General features: G+C 31.6%; 1 protein-coding gene across 1 annotated transcript in view; it reads right to left on the bottom strand.

Moving 5' to 3' along the window:
- Window positions 1–650: 650 nt before the first annotated feature.
- The window catches only part of LOC129232634 (cyclin-T2-like), a 47,677-nt gene continuing 30,264 nt past the window's right edge, over window positions 651–18,063 (bottom strand). Inside the window, exons 9-10 of the mRNA XM_054866766.1 lie at window positions 14,599–14,675; window positions 651–2,138 (exon numbers count right to left, since the gene is read on the bottom strand). Of these exons, the coding sequence (XP_054722741.1) occupies window positions 651–2,138; window positions 14,599–14,675 (1,565 nt within the window). The remainder of the gene's footprint in view (window positions 2,139–14,598; window positions 14,676–18,063) is intronic.

The following is an 18,063-nucleotide window of genomic DNA, read 5'->3' as shown; positions in this document are numbered from 1 at the left end:
GTAGTCGGTAACAAAGTAACAACCACAAGTTGTACGCAAAATGTTACAAAGGAAGATTCTAACAAGCAGTGTTTTAACCTTTTGAGCTGGAAAAGCATTCTGGAATTTGTACTGTATAACTTCACGAAAATCCACTCTCCTGTAAGGCTACCCTTGTTTTTTTAGGAACAAAATACCATCCCGAGCTCAAAAGGCTTCGACATTTCAGAGTTCAAACGTAATAAATAAAGAAATAATCATGCTCAAAATGACTTCAGTACTGCGCATCCGACGACATTGACGGAGGAGAAGAGAGACAAGAGAAGCGACACAATATATTAGGGAATGTTGATTGAAATTAAATATAGCATCTGCATTACCCAAGAAACAATAGGTATTTAATGAATTCAATACATATATTATCCATGTGACGCGAGCAGAGAAAATAAGAGATTAGGCAAGCACACACAACACAAGAGTTAAGTACCACTCCATACGCGCCAGTGGCATGACATCACTGCATCGTAAAACACTTAAAATCTGAAACATAATCAACAAATTTGAGCATCGAAGATCACCACGTTTCAATAAATAGGCGATGGCCTCCTCTCGTTGACTCTGGTTACTTCAAGATCAGTTTATTGGCATCCTAAGGAGTGGGGCGTGGCCACCTACTGGGGTGGCGGCGGGGGAGGGGGGAGGGGAGGGGGCAGGGGCGGGTTCTCGCCCCCCTTCGTGGGCAGGGGGGGAGGCGGGGGCGGAGGCACCAGTGACACCTGATATTGCTCGTAGGCATTCGGGTAGTACTGTGGCTGGTAGTAGGCCTGCTGGTCCCCCCCGAAGCCCCTGCCGTAGAGGGCGCCGCCAAAGTCCGGGGGGTTGGGCGGCGGCGGCACCGCCCCCGGGTGGTGGTGGTGCCGCCTGGCATCGGAGTGCCGGCTCCTGGAGTGCTTGGCGTCGTGGGAAGAGTCTCTCACGGGACTGTGGGCGGCCCGCTTGCGGGACTCCCGCTCGTTCCTGTGGGACGTGCTGTAGGAGCCCTTGTCTTTGGTGATGACGATCTTCAGCGCCTTGTTGGGGGGCTTGGGGGGCTCCGGGGCGACGGGGGGCTTCAGCTTGATCTTGATCCCCGGCGCCCTCTGGGCCTCCGGGGGCGTCCCGGCCTCCGGCCCGTTGTTCTCCGGCAGGTGGATGATGTGGTCCTTGCGGATCTTCACCTTGATGGGCTCCGAGTGGTTGTTGAGGGACTTGTCCTTGGAGGAACGGCCGGAGTGCTTGCTCTTGTGTTTCTCGCGCCGCTCGTGCTTGGGGGGCGCTTCCGTCGGAGCGGGAGGCCGGACCTTCTTTTCGAGGGGGTCCGGCTCCTCCGACCCGTTGGCCTTGGGCCGTTCGGCGGGGTTCGGTTCGGCGACGTGCGTGCCGGAACCGTTGCTGTTCGTGAGTGAATTGATTTTATGCTTTTGGTGCTTGTGCTGTTTGCTCGTGTGCAACGTGTCCGCAGAAGTCTTTTGGACACTGTCCTCCGCCGCCCTGACGTGCGGGACCCTGCGTTCCGTACCGTCCTCGTGGGCGCCGCGAGGCAAGTCCGGCTCCCTGGGCTCCGCCTTGACCCTGACCCTCTCCAGCACCACGACGGGATCACTGACCGGGTTCTTGGAGGAGTGCTCCGGCTTGTCCTCTCTGTGGTGAGTGGCGCTGAGATGCGCCTCCTTGGCCTGATGGTTGACTTTGCGAGCCGGAGCGGGGCGGGAGGGGGGTTCCCTCTCGAAGTCCGGCAGGGGCGGCGACTCCGGGGACTCCCCCAGGGAATCCGAGAGCACCTCCGGGAGCTGCGGCCTGCTCTCGGGCCTGGAGGAGTTGGCTTCGGAGTGCTTCAGCTCGAGCCTCTCCTTCTCCCTCTTTTCCCTGTAGGACTCCAGCGATATGGAATGCGTCGGTTCCGGCTTGATCTTCTTTGCGGGCGGAGGGGAGGGGGGCCTGTCGGCCGCCTCCCGCTTGGGGGGCGCCTTGTCCTCCATGTCGGGACAGAGGCTGAACGAGAGGCAGGAGGGCCCGGGAGAAGTGTCCTTCTTGGCCACGCCGATCTTGTTCTCGAAGTGGTGCTTGCTCGGCCCGTTGGAGTCCTCGGAGGCGTTCTTGGCCATGCAGTTCGCCGCTTCCTGAAAGAGAGAAAATGTTTAGAGACTTCCGGCTATTTGCCATGTCTGAGCGCTAAGTTTTTTCTTTTTGGAGAGCAAGAAAGCATTTTTGTAAAATATGAATCCTCAAAGCAGAATACTACTAAATTTGCGACGTACGTCGCAGAACAGATGCCTGAGCAGCAAAACAATTCTGATCAAATGTGGGAGGAAAACTGACAAATTTTCTGCAGAAATTCTGCAAATTTCAGTGAAATTTCTACAGAAACCGCGGTGCAGAAAATCTGTAGAAACCGCGGTGACGAAAAACTGCAGAAACTGCGGTGCCGAAAATTTGCAGATACTGTGGTGCCGAAATCTGCAGATACTGCGGTGCAGGAAAACTGACAAATTTTCTGCAGAAATTCTGCAAATTTCAGTGAAATTTCTACAGAAACCGCGGTGCAGAAAATCTGCAGAAACCGCGGTGACGAAAAACTGCAGAAACCGCGGTGCCGAAAATTTGCAGATACTGTGGTGCCGAAAATCTGCAGATACTGCGGTGCAGAAAATCTGTAAAAACTGCAGATTTTCTACAAAAATTCTTCCAACTCAAGACAGAATTTTTGCAGAAATTCTGCAGCTTTCTTAAAATTAGAAAAAAAAATCTAAAACTCTCGAAAATTAGGATAATTTGGCGGAAAGCTCACAATGTTGGATTCGATAAGTCCTTTGTAGACTTTCCCAGTAGATCTTCATCCACTATAAAGAATCTCAATCGACTTAGGTTTGACACCTTGTTGAAGTTTTTTTGATTTTATAGTTTTTTCATGATCAACTAATTTTCCAAATTCAGTGCTCTATAATTAGTCGTTTGTTTGAAATCTGTGATATTTCCAAAAATATCTCATTTCCACAGAAATAAATAGCAACAGTCCAGTTAAAAAAAAAAAAAACCTACATGAAACGATTTTGAGTTTTGACACCCAATTTGTGGAAAATGTCACGTTTTTTCGCGTACAATGCTTGAAGTACTTGCAGAACAATTTTGGTCAAATGATTTTACGTTGCAGAACATTGTAAAGTATTCTGCTTTGGGGATATGAATAAATCTTTGTGCTTTGTTCAAAGATCCCCAGTAAAAGTCGAATTTTATGCTACGAAATCACATAAAATCACCAGTCGATCCCTAACAGACGATGAAATTCAACATGATGCCGAGTAACCGATCGAGTTCAAAAGTAGGCCAAATATGGCATATCTTTTTCTTTGTTGGCCAATTCTGGCAATTTATGTAACTAACAAAAGTTATTTTATGGTTTAAAAGATTTTTAGATGCGTATTTTAGGCAGGACTCGGATTAGAACAAATCGAATGTCCGATTCGGATAGCAATTAGGATTTTTCAATAAAATAAGAACTATTTAAAATACCATCCATCTCAGCCACGTAAAAGTACAAAGGAAAAACACTAACACTCCTAGTTATTTGGCCCATCAAAATGTCACCTGCACATTCTACATCTTGGGATGGTGGTTGCCTACAAATTGGCAATTTTTTCAAGTTTAGTGAAAAGCACATACCTAGTTCAAGCTGAAAAGTTTTCCTGAATTATTATTGCATGGTAGCTAAAGAAAAAAAAATTTTTTTTGAAAATTTTGAGGCAGTTGAGAGAAACCAGTTTTATTCATTCCCCCCCCCCTTGGGAAAATTATTTTTTTTACAAATTAAAATTTAGTTTAAAAGTTATATTTTCTTAAAGGTGTTAAATATTTAAAAGCATATATGCAATCCATCTCAGTTTTATTTTTGACAGAAACATACACTTAACTTTCAAACCTAATTACAAAATTAGCTCCTAGCTTTCTTTGTTCAAAGCAGCAAAAGTTATAAATTGTTCTATTTGTCATTTAATAGTTAATTTTGAATAACATGTGATTTTTGTAAATTGTGAGATTTCAAATAGAAAACTTATTTATTTTTAAGTTACATGCATTCATACATATAAATGAGTGCAGATGCTTATCCATTAAATGCAAAAAATATTAAAATTTTTATTTAAACCTTTCCACTATTTAATAATACTAATATTTAATAAGAATATGTCTCGTGCATTCATGTAAAAAAAAGCAGCAAATAATACTTAGGTGTAGAGAGACATTAACTTATCTGTCAGCTTGAATCATCAATATTAGTTTTTTCAAGTCTGATACTGAACATTTTTGTACCAGTTACATCCAATTTTTACTTTCTTCTATATCTAATATATAGAAGAAAGTATTGGATTCGTGCAAATTTTCGAATTTTGACGGATTCGAACGTTTTGAGGTGTGCTGAGTCCATTTCGACTATTTTTGGAAAATGTCTGTCTGTCTGTGTGTGTGTGTATGTATGTGTGTCACGTCTGTGTGTGACCAGTTTTTTGTGGCCGCTCTACAGCAAAAACTACCGCATGAAATCGAACGAAATTTGGTACACATATGTGCCCCTATGTGAACTTGTGCCCATTGGTTTTTGGCGCGAATTCCTCCAAGGGGGGTGGAGCAAGGGGACGTTTTTCGAGTTACGCGTGCTTGCTATTCCTCGGGAAGTAACTGGCGGAATCGAACAAAATTTGGTCCATATGTTGCCAGTAACAGGAGCAGGTGCTGATTCAATTTTGGTGTCAATAACTCAAACGGGGGTTGAGCTATGGAACGTTTTCTGTCGTCCATTGTGACTGATGTATCTCAAGAAATAATGAACGGAATGAAAGAAAAATTTATCGGCAAGTAGCCCTTAGTGGGTATAAGAGCTGATTTTATTTTTGTGTCAACAGCTGAAAAGGGGGTAGCGCAATCACCCGTTCTTTTCTTCCATTTTGAGTGGCCTATCTCAAGAAGTAATGCTACGTTCTGGTTGAAATTAGGAATATATGTGAATCCATATGTAAACAGGCTTTGGTTCTATTTTGACGCCGATCGCTCCAAGAGGTGTTGATTTTTTTTTTTTTTTGCGAATAAAAATATTTTTATTAATGCAACAATAAGAAAGATAAATCGTAATAGATTGTCGTCTGCGTATTTCTCGTGATTTTAATTGCATGGAAATGATCGGAAATATTATCTCAATGATTTAAAATTTTTAACTGTTGCCATCTTGCGTTTGCTAACAAATAAAATATTTGTAATTAATTCAAGCAAGGCTTTAAAAATAACTTTCAATTTTCGCTCTTTGCTTTGCTTTTGCAATAATTCAGACATTGGGACGGTGGTCAAGTTTTTGCATGTGTCATTTTGTGTTTGTTGGGAATATTGCTTCCCCGTCAAGCATGGGGAGGGATCAGAAAAAAAAAAAAAGAAAAATATAGAAGAAAGTTTCGTGATGGCCACAACATACTAGTTAATTTTGGGACTTGTACTCTTTTGTGTGTACGCTGCAATTAATCTGTCGACGGAACATCAATCTATTTTCAGCTCGTCATTTACCTACCCCCTTGACATTCTGATGAGACAAAGACCAGGTGACCTAATTTTCACGAGAAAACGGTTATCCTACTTTTGATTGCACCTTCCTAATGTTCATACACAAAAAAACTCGCCTCTTCGCCTGTTACAAAATTTTGTTTTATGTATTATTATTTTTGAAGAGACTTGAGACTTTTGAAGAGACTCAAAACACTATTTTAAACTACTAAATACATAATATGTCTGTAATGATGCAGAAAGATTTAGACAAAACTACATCAGCTTTTAAAAAAAAATGCTACTGCCACTGAAATGAAATAAAATAGTTTTGAAACTTGCATAAAATACATTTATACCACAAATGTATATAATACAACAAAACCTATATGATCAGGAATACAGAACTCTGTAACATTTATAAATACACTTAGACAGTGGCGTAGCGAGAAAAAATCCTTAGGGGGGGGTAATTTTTTCTGAAGGTTAAAGTATATATATATATATATATATATATATATATATATATATTATTCTTTATCGATTAAACAACAAAGGACATTATAAACAAATCTTCAGGTTCGACTGAAAAATGATTTTTTGGGGCTCATGGGGGGGGGGGGGTCTGACCCCCCTATCCCCCCCTCATGGCTACGCCACTGCACTTAGATACCAACAGTAGTTAATACAGTGAAACTTCTACGAGCGACCACCTGTATATAGCGACCACCTCCATTAACGACCACTTTTCTGAGGCACCGAATTTCCCCCTTATATGACTAATGTTAAAATACCTCTGCGAAAGACCATTGAAACCTCTCGCAACGACCGGCAAATCGTTAACCTCGGCATTAAAAAATACAGGAATTTTTGTTAGAGAAAACTCAAAAAGGGACAGACAACAGAAGAAAAAGCAATAGGAAATAAAGTTCATTATGTACACAGAACAGTTTTCTCATATTAACAAAGGTGGAAAGAAACCAGAATAAGGGATTAAGGGGAGTCAGTACCCTAAATACTTTCAAAAATTCGATTTTTATATATTTTGAAACTTCATTTCAATACCTTTTTAATGAAACAAACATCTTGAGCGTGCTCATATCAGAAGTAAGTTAAAATAAGCTTTAAAAAATGTAAACCTATTTTGATGAGGTATGATTTTCCCCTTTAAATTGCAATATCTCGAAATGGTATTTTTTAAACTTCCTTTTTCTCAGAAACTAAATTGTGTTAGGCTTTGAAATTTTTACCACCTATTCCATACATCTAACTGCATATACTGAAGTAAACTTTTTCTCATGTCCGAAAAATATTTTTTTATAGAGCTGATTTCGTGTTGCAAAATGGCATTTTTTGAAACAGATACAGTGACTTACACATTAGAATTTTTTACGAAAAAAAACTAATCTTTCTTTCTGTAAAATTTTACTTCAGCATAGAGAACAGAGTCTACTTGAGGTACAGGAAAAAATTCATAATTGTATCTACAATAGATTTTCAGAAAAAGGTACATGAACCTGTGCAAATTAACATTGACGGTATAGGGGGTACTGACTCCCCTTAAAATCTATGTGGGTCCAAACATGTTCTTTTCTTGCTCTCTCTCTGCTTGGAACCTCGTTAAAGGGCGTTGTTTTTCGGACCCTAAGGAAGCTAAGGTGGCAAGTCAAATGTGCACCTTTCCTTGAGGGAGGTTGATAAGAATAGAACTTTGTTAATAGGTTGTTTCTTCGAATTTCTTGGTTGCTTACGGGAGGGGGGGGGGTTTAGAAGGGAGCATTCCTACTTCATCAGAGTGGACAAAATCTATTTTTAGTGCCTTTGAAAACTCAAGAGTTGGTTTCAGTGAATTTGCATTCTGCTTTTCATCACCATACCATACATCGCAGTCAGAATTTCGAAAAAACGAGCAATCTCACGCTCGCAAAACGTGCAGAAGTCTTGAACTTACACAAGAAAGAAAAATCAGAAAGGAAATTAGCAGTAAAAAAAAAAAGAAAAAAAGCTGTCAGCACAACAAACTCTAACAGAAATAGATAATCTTATCTTGCACTAATAATAAGGACACATTGTTAATGTATTTTTCCAGTGGAAAACTAGCTAGAAACTAAAGTTGTTTTAGGAAAAACAGAGAATCTGAAGCAGGCGAATTTTAAAGCTATTAGTTTTTAAATAGAAAAATCATGTAAAAAGTATATTTTACATTTAAAATTTAAAAAAAAAGTTTCTTTATTTAAATACATTCTTATGATAATGTTCTTGGTTAATAATAAGGACACATTGTTAATGTATTTTTCCAGTGGAAAACTAAACTAGAAACTAAAGTTGTTTTAGGAAAAACAGAGAATCTGAAACAGGCGAATTTTAAAGCTATTAGTTTTTAAATAAAAAAATCATGTAAAAAGTATATTTTACATTTAAAATTTAAAAAAAAAGTTTCTTTATTTAAATACATTCTTATGATAATGTTCTTGGTTAATAATAAGGACACATTGTTAATGTATTTTTCCAGTGGAAAACTAAACTAGAAACTAAAGTTGTTTTTAGGAAAAACAGAGAATCTGAAACAGGCGAATTTTAAAGCTATTAGTTTTTAAATAAAAAAATCATGTAAAAAGTATATTTTACATTTAAAATTTAAAAAAAAAGTTTCTTTATTTAAATACATTCTTATGATAATGTTCTTGGTTAATAATAAGGACACATTGTTAATGTATTTTTCCAGTGGAAAACTAAACTAGAAACTAAAGTTGTTTTAGGAAAAACAGAGAATCTGAAGCAGGCGAATTTTAAAGCTATTAGTTTTTAAATAGAAAAATCATGTAAAAAGTATATTTTACATTTAAAATTTAAAAAAAAAGTTTCTTTATTTAAATACATTCTTATGATAATGTTCTTGGTTAATAATAAGGACACATTGTTAATGTATTTTTCCAGTGGAAAACTAAACTAGAAACTAAAGTTGTTTTAGGAAAAACAGAGAATCTGAAGCAGGCGAATTTTAAAGCTATTAGTTTTTAAATAGAAAAATCATGTAAAAAGTATATTTTACATTTAAAATTTAAAAAAAAAGTTTCTTTATTTAAATACATTCTTATGATAATGTTCTTGGTTAATAATAAGGACACATTGTTAATGTATTTTTCCAGTGGAAAACTAGCTAGAAACTAAAGTTGTTTTAGGAAAAACAAAGAATCTGAAGCAGGCGAATTTTAAAGCTATTAGTTTTTAAATAGAAAAATCATGTAAAAAGTATATTTTACATTTAAAATTTAAAAAAAAAGTTTCTTTATTTAAATACATTCTTATGATAATGTTCTTGGTTAATAATAAGGACACATTGTTAATGTATTTTTCCAGTGGAAAACTAAACTAGAAACTAATGTTGTTTTAGGAAAAACAGAGAATCTGAAGCAGGCGAATTTTAAAGCTATTAGTTTTTAAATAGAAAAATCATGTAAAAAGTATATTTTACATTTAAAATTTAAAAAAAAAGTTTCTTTATTTAAATATTCTTATGATAATGTTCTTGGTTAATAATAAGGACACATTGTTAATGTATTTTTCCAGTGGAAAACTAAACTAGAAACTAAAGTTGTTTTTAGGAAAAACAGAGAATCTGAAACAGGCGAATTTTAAAGCTATTAGTTTTTAAATAAAAAAATCATGTAAAAAGTATATTTTACATTTAAAATTTAAAAAAAAAGTTTCTTTATTTAAATACATTCTTATGATAATGTTCTTGGTTAATAATAAGGACACATTGTTAATGTATTTTTCCAGTGGAAAACTAAACTAGAAACTAAAGTTGTTTTTAGGAAAAACAAAGAATCTGAAGCAGGCGAATTTTAAAGCTATTAGTTTTTCAATAGAAAAATCATGTAAAAAGTATATTTTACATTTAAAATTGAAAAAAAAAAGTTTCTTTATTTAAATACATTCTTATGATAATGTTCTTGGTTAATAATAAGGACACATTGTTAATGTATTTTTCCAGTGGAAAACTAAACTAGAAACTAAAGTTGTTTTAGGAAAAACAGAGAATCTGAAACAGGCGAATTTTAAAGCTATTAGTTTTTAAATAAAAAAATCATGTAAAAAGTATATTTTACATTTAAAATTTAAAAAAAAAGTTTCTTTATTTAAATACATTCTTATGATAATGTTCTTGGTTAATAATAAGGACACATTGTTAATGTATTTTTCCAGTGGAAAACTAAACTAGAAACTAAAGTTGTTTTAGGAAAAACAGAGAATCTGAAGCAGGCGAATTTTAAAGCTATTAGTTTTTAAATAGAAAAATCATGTAAAAAGTATATTTTACATTTAAAATTTAAAAAAAAAGTTTCTTTATTTAAATACATTCTTATGATAATGTTCTTGGTTAATAATAAGGACACATTGTTAATGTATTTTTCCAGTGGAAAACTAGCTAGAAACTAAAGTTGTTTTAGGAAAAACAAAGAATCTGAAGCAGGCGAATTTTAAAGCTATTAGTTTTTAAATAGAAAAATCATGTAAAAAGTATATTTTACATTTAAAATTTAAAAAAAAAGTTTCTTTATTTAAATACATTCTTATGATAATGTTCTTGGTTAATAATAAGGACACATTGTTAATGTATTTTTCCAGTGGAAAACTAAACTAGAAACTAAAGTTGTTTTAGGAAAAACAGAGAATCTGAAGCAGGCGAATTTTAAAGCTATTAGTTTTTAAATAGAAAAATCATGTAAAAAGTATATTTTACATTTAAAATTAAAAAAAAAAGTTTCTTTATTTAAATACATTCTTATGATAATGTTCTTGGTTAATAATAAGGACACATTGTTAATGTATTTTTCCAGTGGAAAACTAAACTAGAAACTAAAGTTGTTTTAGGAAAAACAGAGAATCTGAAACAGGCGAATTTTAAAGCTATTAGTTTTTAAATAAAAAAATCATGTAAAAAGTATATTTTACATTTAAAATTTAAAAAAAAAGTTTCTTTATTTAAATACATTCTTATGATAATGTTCTTGGTTAATAATAAGGACACATTGTTAATGTATTTTTCCAGTGGAAAACTAAACTAGAAACTAAAGTTGTTTTTAGGAAAAACAAAGAATCTGAAGCAGGCGAATTTTAAAGCTATTAGTTTTTAAATAGAAAAATCATGTAAAAAGTATATTTTACATTTAAAATTTAAAAAAAAAGTTTCTTTATTTAAATACATTCTTATGATAATGTTCTTGGTTAATAATAAGGACACATTGTTAATGTATTTTTCCAGTGGAAAACTAAACTAGAAACTAAAGTTGTTTTAGGAAAAACAGAGAATCTGAAACAGGCGAATTTTAAAGCTATTAGTTTTTAAATAAAAAAATCATGTAAAAAGTATATTTTACATTTAAAATTTAAAAAAAAAGTTTCTTTATTTAAATACATTCTTATGATAATGTTCTTGGTTAATAATAAGGACACATTGTTAATGTATTTTTCCAGTGGAAAACTAAACTAGAAACTAAAGTTGTTTTTAGGAAAAACAAAGAATCTGAAGCAGGCGAATTTTAAAGCTATTAGTTTTTCAATAGAAAAATCATGTAAAAAGTATATTTTACATTTAAAATTGAAAAAAAAAAGTTTCTTTATTTAAATACATTCTTATGATAATGTTCTTGGTTAATAATAAGGACACATTGTTAATGTATTTTTCCAGTGGAAAACTAAACTAGAAACTAAAGTTGTTTTAGGAAAAACAGAGAATCTGAAACAGGCGAATTTTAAAGCTATTAGTTTTTAAATAAAAAAATCATGTAAAAAGTATATTTTACATTTAAAATTTAAAAAAAAAGTTTCTTTATTTAAATACATTCTTATGATAATGTTCTTGGTTAATAATAAGGACACATTGTTAATGTATTTTTCCAGTGGAAAACTAAACTAGAAACTAAAGTTGTTTTAGGAAAAACAGAGAATCTGAAGCAGGCGAATTTTAAAGCTATTAGTTTTTAAATAGAAAAATCATGTAAAAAGTATATTTTACATTTAAAATTTAAAAAAAAAGTTTCTTTATTTAAATACATTCTTATGATAATGTTCTTGGTTAATAATAAGGACACATTGTTAATGTATTTTTCCAGTGGAAAACTAAACTAGAAACTAAAGTTGTTTTAGGAAAAACAGAGAATCTGAAGCAGGCGAATTTTAAAGCTATTAGTTTTTAAATAGAAAAATCATGTAAAAAGTATATTTTACATTTAAAATTTAAAAAAAAAGTTTCTTTATTTAAATACATTCTTATGATAATGTTCTTGGTTAATAATAAGGACACATTGTTAATGTATTTTTCCAGTGGAAAACTAGCTAGAAACTAAAGTTGTTTTAGGAAAAACAAAGAATCTGAAGCAGGCGAATTTTAAAGCTATTAGTTTTTAAATAGAAAAATCATGTAAAAAGTATATTTTACATTTAAAATTTAAAAAAAAAGTTTCTTTATTTAAATACATTCTTATGATAATGTTCTTGGTTAATAATAAGGACACATTGTTAATGTATTTTTCCAGTGGAAAACTAAACTAGAAACTAATGTTGTTTTAGGAAAAACAGAGAATCTGAAGCAGGCGAATTTTAAAGCTATTAGTTTTTAAATAGAAAAATCATGTAAAAAGTATATTTTACATTTAAAATTTAAAAAAAAAGTTTCTTTATTTAAATATTCTTATGATAATGTTCTTGGTTAATAATAAGGACACATTGTTAATGTATTTTTCCAGTGGAAAACTAAACTAGAAACTAAAGTTGTTTTTAGGAAAAACAGAGAATCTGAAACAGGCGAATTTTAAAGCTATTAGTTTTTAAATAAAAAAATCATGTAAAAAGTATATTTTACATTTAAAATTTAAAAAAAAAGTTTCTTTATTTAAATACATTCTTATGATAATGTTCTTGGTTAATAATAAGGACACATTGTTAATGTATTTTTCCAGTGGAAAACTAAACTAGAAACTAAAGTTGTTTTTAGGAAAAACAAAGAATCTGAAGCAGGCGAATTTTAAAGCTATTAGTTTTTCAATAGAAAAATCATGTAAAAAGTATATTTTACATTTAAAATTGAAAAAAAAAAGTTTCTTTATTTAAATACATTCTTATGATAATGTTCTTGGTTAATAATAAGGACACATTGTTAATGTATTTTTCCAGTGGAAAACTAAACTAGAAACTAAAGTTGTTTTAGGAAAAACAGAGAATCTGAAACAGGCGAATTTTAAAGCTATTAGTTTTTAAATAAAAAAATCATGTAAAAAGTATATTTTACATTTAAAATTTAAAAAAAAAGTTTCTTTATTTAAATACATTCTTATGATAATGTTCTTGGTTAATAATAAGGACACATTGTTAATGTATTTTTCCAGTGGAAAACTAAACTAGAAACTAAAGTTGTTTTAGGAAAAACAGAGAATCTGAAGCAGGCGAATTTTAAAGCTATTAGTTTTTAAATAGAAAAATCATGTAAAAAGTATATTTTACATTTAAAATTTAAAAAAAAAGTTTCTTTATTTAAATACATTCTTATGATAATGTTCTTGGTTAATAATAAGGACACATTGTTAATGTATTTTTCCAGTGGAAAACTAGCTAGAAACTAAAGTTGTTTTAGGAAAAACAAAGAATCTGAAGCAGGCGAATTTTAAAGCTATTAGTTTTTAAATAGAAAAATCATGTAAAAAGTATATTTTACATTTAAAATTTAAAAAAAAAGTTTCTTTATTTAAATACATTCTTATGATAATGTTCTTGGTTAATAATAAGGACACATTGTTAATGTATTTTTCCAGTGGAAAACTAAACTAGAAACTAAAGTTGTTTTAGGAAAAACAGAGAATCTGAAGCAGGCGAATTTTAAAGCTATTAGTTTTTAAATAGAAAAATCATGTAAAAAGTATATTTTACATTTAAAATTAAAAAAAAAAGTTTCTTTATTTAAATACATTCTTATGATAATGTTCTTGGTTAATAATAAGGACACATTGTTAATGTATTTTTCCAGTGGAAAACTAAACTAGAAACTAAAGTTGTTTTAGGAAAAACAGAGAATCTGAAACAGGCGAATTTTAAAGCTATTAGTTTTTAAATAAAAAAATCATGTAAAAAGTATATTTTACATTTAAAATTTAAAAAAAAAGTTTCTTTATTTAAATACATTCTTATGATAATGTTCTTGGTTAATAATAAGGACACATTGTTAATGTATTTTTCCAGTGGAAACTAAACTAGAAACTAAAGTTGTTTTTAGGAAAAACAAAGAATCTGAAGCAGGCGAATTTTAAAGCTATTAGTTTTTCAATAGAAAAATCATGTAAAAAGTATATTTTACATTTAAAATTGAAAAAAAAAAGTTTCTTTATTTAAATACATTCTTATGATAATGTTCTTGGTTAATAATAAGGACACATTGTTAATGTATTTTTCCAGTGGAAAACTAAACTAGAAACTAAAGTTGTTTTAGGAAAAACAAAGAATCTGAAGCAGGCGAATTTTAAAGCTATTAGTTTTTAAATAGAAAAATCATGCAAAAAGTATATTTTACATTTAAAATTAAAAAAAAAAAGTTTCTTTATTTAAATACATTCTTATGATAATGTTCTTGGTTAATAATAAGGACACATTGTTAATGTATTTTTCCAGTGGAAAACTAAACTAGAAACTAAAGTTGTTTTAGGAAAAACAAAGAATCTGAAGCAGGCGAATTTTAAAGCTATTAGTTTTTAAATAGAAAAATCATGTAAAAAGTATATTTTACATTTAAAATTGAAAAAAAAAAAAGTTTCTTTATTTAAATACATTCTTATGATAATGTTCTTGGTTAATACACTGCAGGAAGAAGGTAAATAACAACTATGGTGCTATATTTGCATGTTTGAAAATGACCTCCAAGAGCGATCAACCTCCATTAACGACCACTTTTTTCAGGAATGGAGAGTTGTCGCTCCAGAGAAGAAGTTTCACTGTATAACAAAGAGTTTTTGAAACATTGATTGAAAATCTGACGGCCCTGTATTTACAGAGATTAGTGAAACTAACCTTTTGAGCAGCCATGAATCTCCGTCGGAATTTGTGTGGACTTGTTTCTAAGATTGCTATGAATTCCTGAGTGAGTGCTGAAAACAAGGGAAGTATGGACTTAGTGCAATATGACAATCACATTTCAATCACACGTCTCAAGCACTGGACGATTCTTCATTCAGAAAGAAAATAAATGCTGGAAACATAATTCACTTTCATAAAAGTCTGAAAGTGAGCTCTCAATCAAATATAAGCACCCTTCTGTTCATTCCATAAAACGACCACTTTGCTGTTTCTATAAATGTCTCCTGTATTAAAATTAAATGATGTTAACTAGCCATAAAAAAATACATTTTTTTTTACATTTTTTACCAGGGTTCGCCGCTATATATCACAATATATATCCCATATTTATTTTGAAAATATCACGATATTTCGATATTTGTTTTTTAAACTACGGTATTTTCAATATGAAAATTATATCAATATAGTAATATTGTTCATTTATTATTAAAAGTAACCAAAAAGGTGTGCACTATATTTTTATGATGTATTAATACATCATTAACATAAAAGTAATACAATATTCCTTTTTATTTTATATTCATAAAATGGTTAGTAATGCAAAATTTAATTCACATTAAAAGTACCTAATTAATTAATAAATGTTGGGCAGAAAAATGAAATGTCTAATGACCGTGCACCAACTAATGCATACTTGCCAACCTCCGAAGGAATAAAAACAGAGATTCTACTAGAGGTATATAGATGATGTCACCAGCGACATATTTTCACAACAGAATTATTATATTATGCTTTTAAATAATATGAATACTAAATTTAAAGTGAAATGGGGATTTTTGACAGCAAATTGGCATTTGCAAGCAAATTGGTAGCAGCAAGAAAAATATAGTACAAAGGAAAAGCCAAATAATAAGGAGCGAATTTGCTTAAAGTTTCATACATTCCCCAGCCTCTACCAAAAAAGTATAGCTACAAAAATTTAATTACTAAAATGCCCCCCCCCCCCTCCCAAAAAAAAATCAATATATAGTGAAAATGAAATATAAAATAAGTAGGTATAGGGTAGTACATGTTAAAACAACTTGAAACTTTCAAAATAATTGAAATATTTTCAAGATGCAAAAGGATTGAAATCTGCTGCAATTTTCGGCAAAGCACGTGCTTCGTTGAAAATGCACTCTTATTCTCTGACAGTGGTATACTAGAGCAGGGCGCCATCTAGTGAGAAGAAAGTGAATCTTCTTGATGATTGAATGAAAAAACTGCAAAAACGGGAGAAAATGGTTAAAAACGGGAAATCAGGAGATGGAAGCAAAAAACGGGAGTCTCCCGTTAAAAACCGTAGAGTTGGCAAGTATGCTAATGCATATTTTTATTTCTGAATCATACAACTGGGTAAAAGTAACTAACAGAAGAAAAATGAGTAAAACAGCTCATGCTAACCTAACTCCATTAAAATTGATAAAAATGTAAAATGAGATATAAATAATGAAAAGAAACCTTAATTTGAAGCAGGGTTGGCAAAAACCCGGGTTTTTTTTAAAAAAAGCCCATGGACCCAGGGTTTTTTTAAATAAAACCCAAAAAAAAACCCAACTGAAGCTGGGTTTTTTAAAAAGAAATGTGGGTTTTTTGTCTTTTTTTAGGGAAAATGTGGGGTACTTGTAGCATAATGTACCTTAAGTATATGAACAAAGCATAAAAATTGTCTTGGGGAAAAAAGAAGCTGGAAAATTCAGCGTTTTCTGAAGAAAAGTATAAAAGATGACGAAACCCACGAATGGTGAAGTTTCAGGTTTTTTAGTTTCCATAATTACCAACAGTTAAGGCAAATTTACTTCTCAAGTGATAAAATCTATTGTTTGTTTGTTTGTTTTTAATTGCTACCTACATTTTTTTTTTTTTTTTGCATTTTACTTTATTGTATTTCATTTTGTTATGCAAAACTACTGTAGAACCTCAAGTAGTTTAAATCCCTTTTTACTGAATTCCAGCTTAATTAAGACATTTCTTTGAATTTTATGTTGCCTGTTTTTCTATTTCTGTGTACGGAGTAAGAAATATTAAACTTTTTCGTAAGATAATGAAAAAAATGCTGTATATCCTATTCTGTTTTCTATCCGACCGTTTGTAAAATCTGTTAATTTCTAAAAAATATACCTTGTGTTTATTCGAGATTTGTGACGGGTTGGTTTGCAGAAAATAATTCACATGAAAGCCTTTTAGCTAGAGTAGTTTCCTCTGTACATTCTACAAATATTGAGAAAATCTGACGTAACAGGACTTAATCAAGATAATTTGAGTTATTTATTGAGACCAGTGAAATAAAAAAGTTAAATATATTTATTTAAAATATTTGAAGTATTTTTTTAATGCTTTTAAGAGTTAAGAAATACTATTGAAGTTCGAAATTCATTTTTTATGTTCACTGTCTGTGGTGAAGAACAAATAAAAAAGAAGTTTAAATTTTGAAAGTATTTAAATTAATTAATTTTTTTGAAAACAACTTAAAAAATTTTAAAAAACCCAAAAGTGGGCTAAAAAATGGGTTTTTTCAAAAAAACCCATTGGGTCCAACCCAATTGGGTCCAATCTGGCCAACTCTGATTTGAAGTCTACATATTGTAATAATGATATTACAAAATCAAGAGTGATTTGAGGATGCATTTACTACTTTGAAGACTTAAGTTTGTGCTGATTGAAAAAAAAAATATCGGATATTTTCGAACCCTGTTACTTACTAGTTTTCAATTCCTTAAAAAAAAATTGACAAATACAAAAGCATTTTTAAATTAAAAAATTATATTCACATGTTATAAGGTAGCAGTAATAATATGATAGTTTGTTTTTCGTGTTTATTAAAATGTAAAGTAAATATCTGCCAACCTTCCCCTATTAAGTACAATCATATGAAAGTTCTTTACTTTATAAACGAATAAAAATATTAATTGAAACATGAAACGGAAGAATAAAAGTGAAAGTTATGTTAATGCTTAACATTAAAACTTATTTTTGATCTAACTTTTTATGAAAATCCAGTAGATTTTTAATAAAAATCGGGAGACTGGGAAAAATGCTTAAAATCCAGGAAACTACCGGAAAACCCAGGAGTATAGGTAGGTATGCGACAGTATTTAGGAGCCAAGTGATTTTAAGTAGTTAAAAAGGAGCATTCTTTTGCAGTTATGAACTGTTATACCACTTTTGTACTTCCTTTAATTTAAAAAAAAATCAAAAATTCAGATTTTTTAAATTGATTTTTTTTAACATTATTTAAAATCTTCTAAAAATTTTGTAGTTATTAATTACTTCATTTGTAAACATAATATTTTCACTTTCACACAGTAGATGAATCCATTCAGCTTAATTTCAAAATATAGATAAGCTCTCTAACTATGCAATACATTTATAAGATTTACTAGCAGTACCCACACAGCGATGCCCGTACTAAAAATTTAA

This window comes from Uloborus diversus, unplaced genomic scaffold (genome assembly GCF_026930045.1).
Source record: "Uloborus diversus isolate 005 unplaced genomic scaffold, Udiv.v.3.1 scaffold_13, whole genome shotgun sequence".
Lineage (NCBI taxonomy): Eukaryota > Metazoa > Arthropoda > Arachnida > Araneae > Uloboridae > Uloborus > Uloborus diversus.
This window is presented reverse-complemented; position numbering and strand designations above follow the sequence as displayed.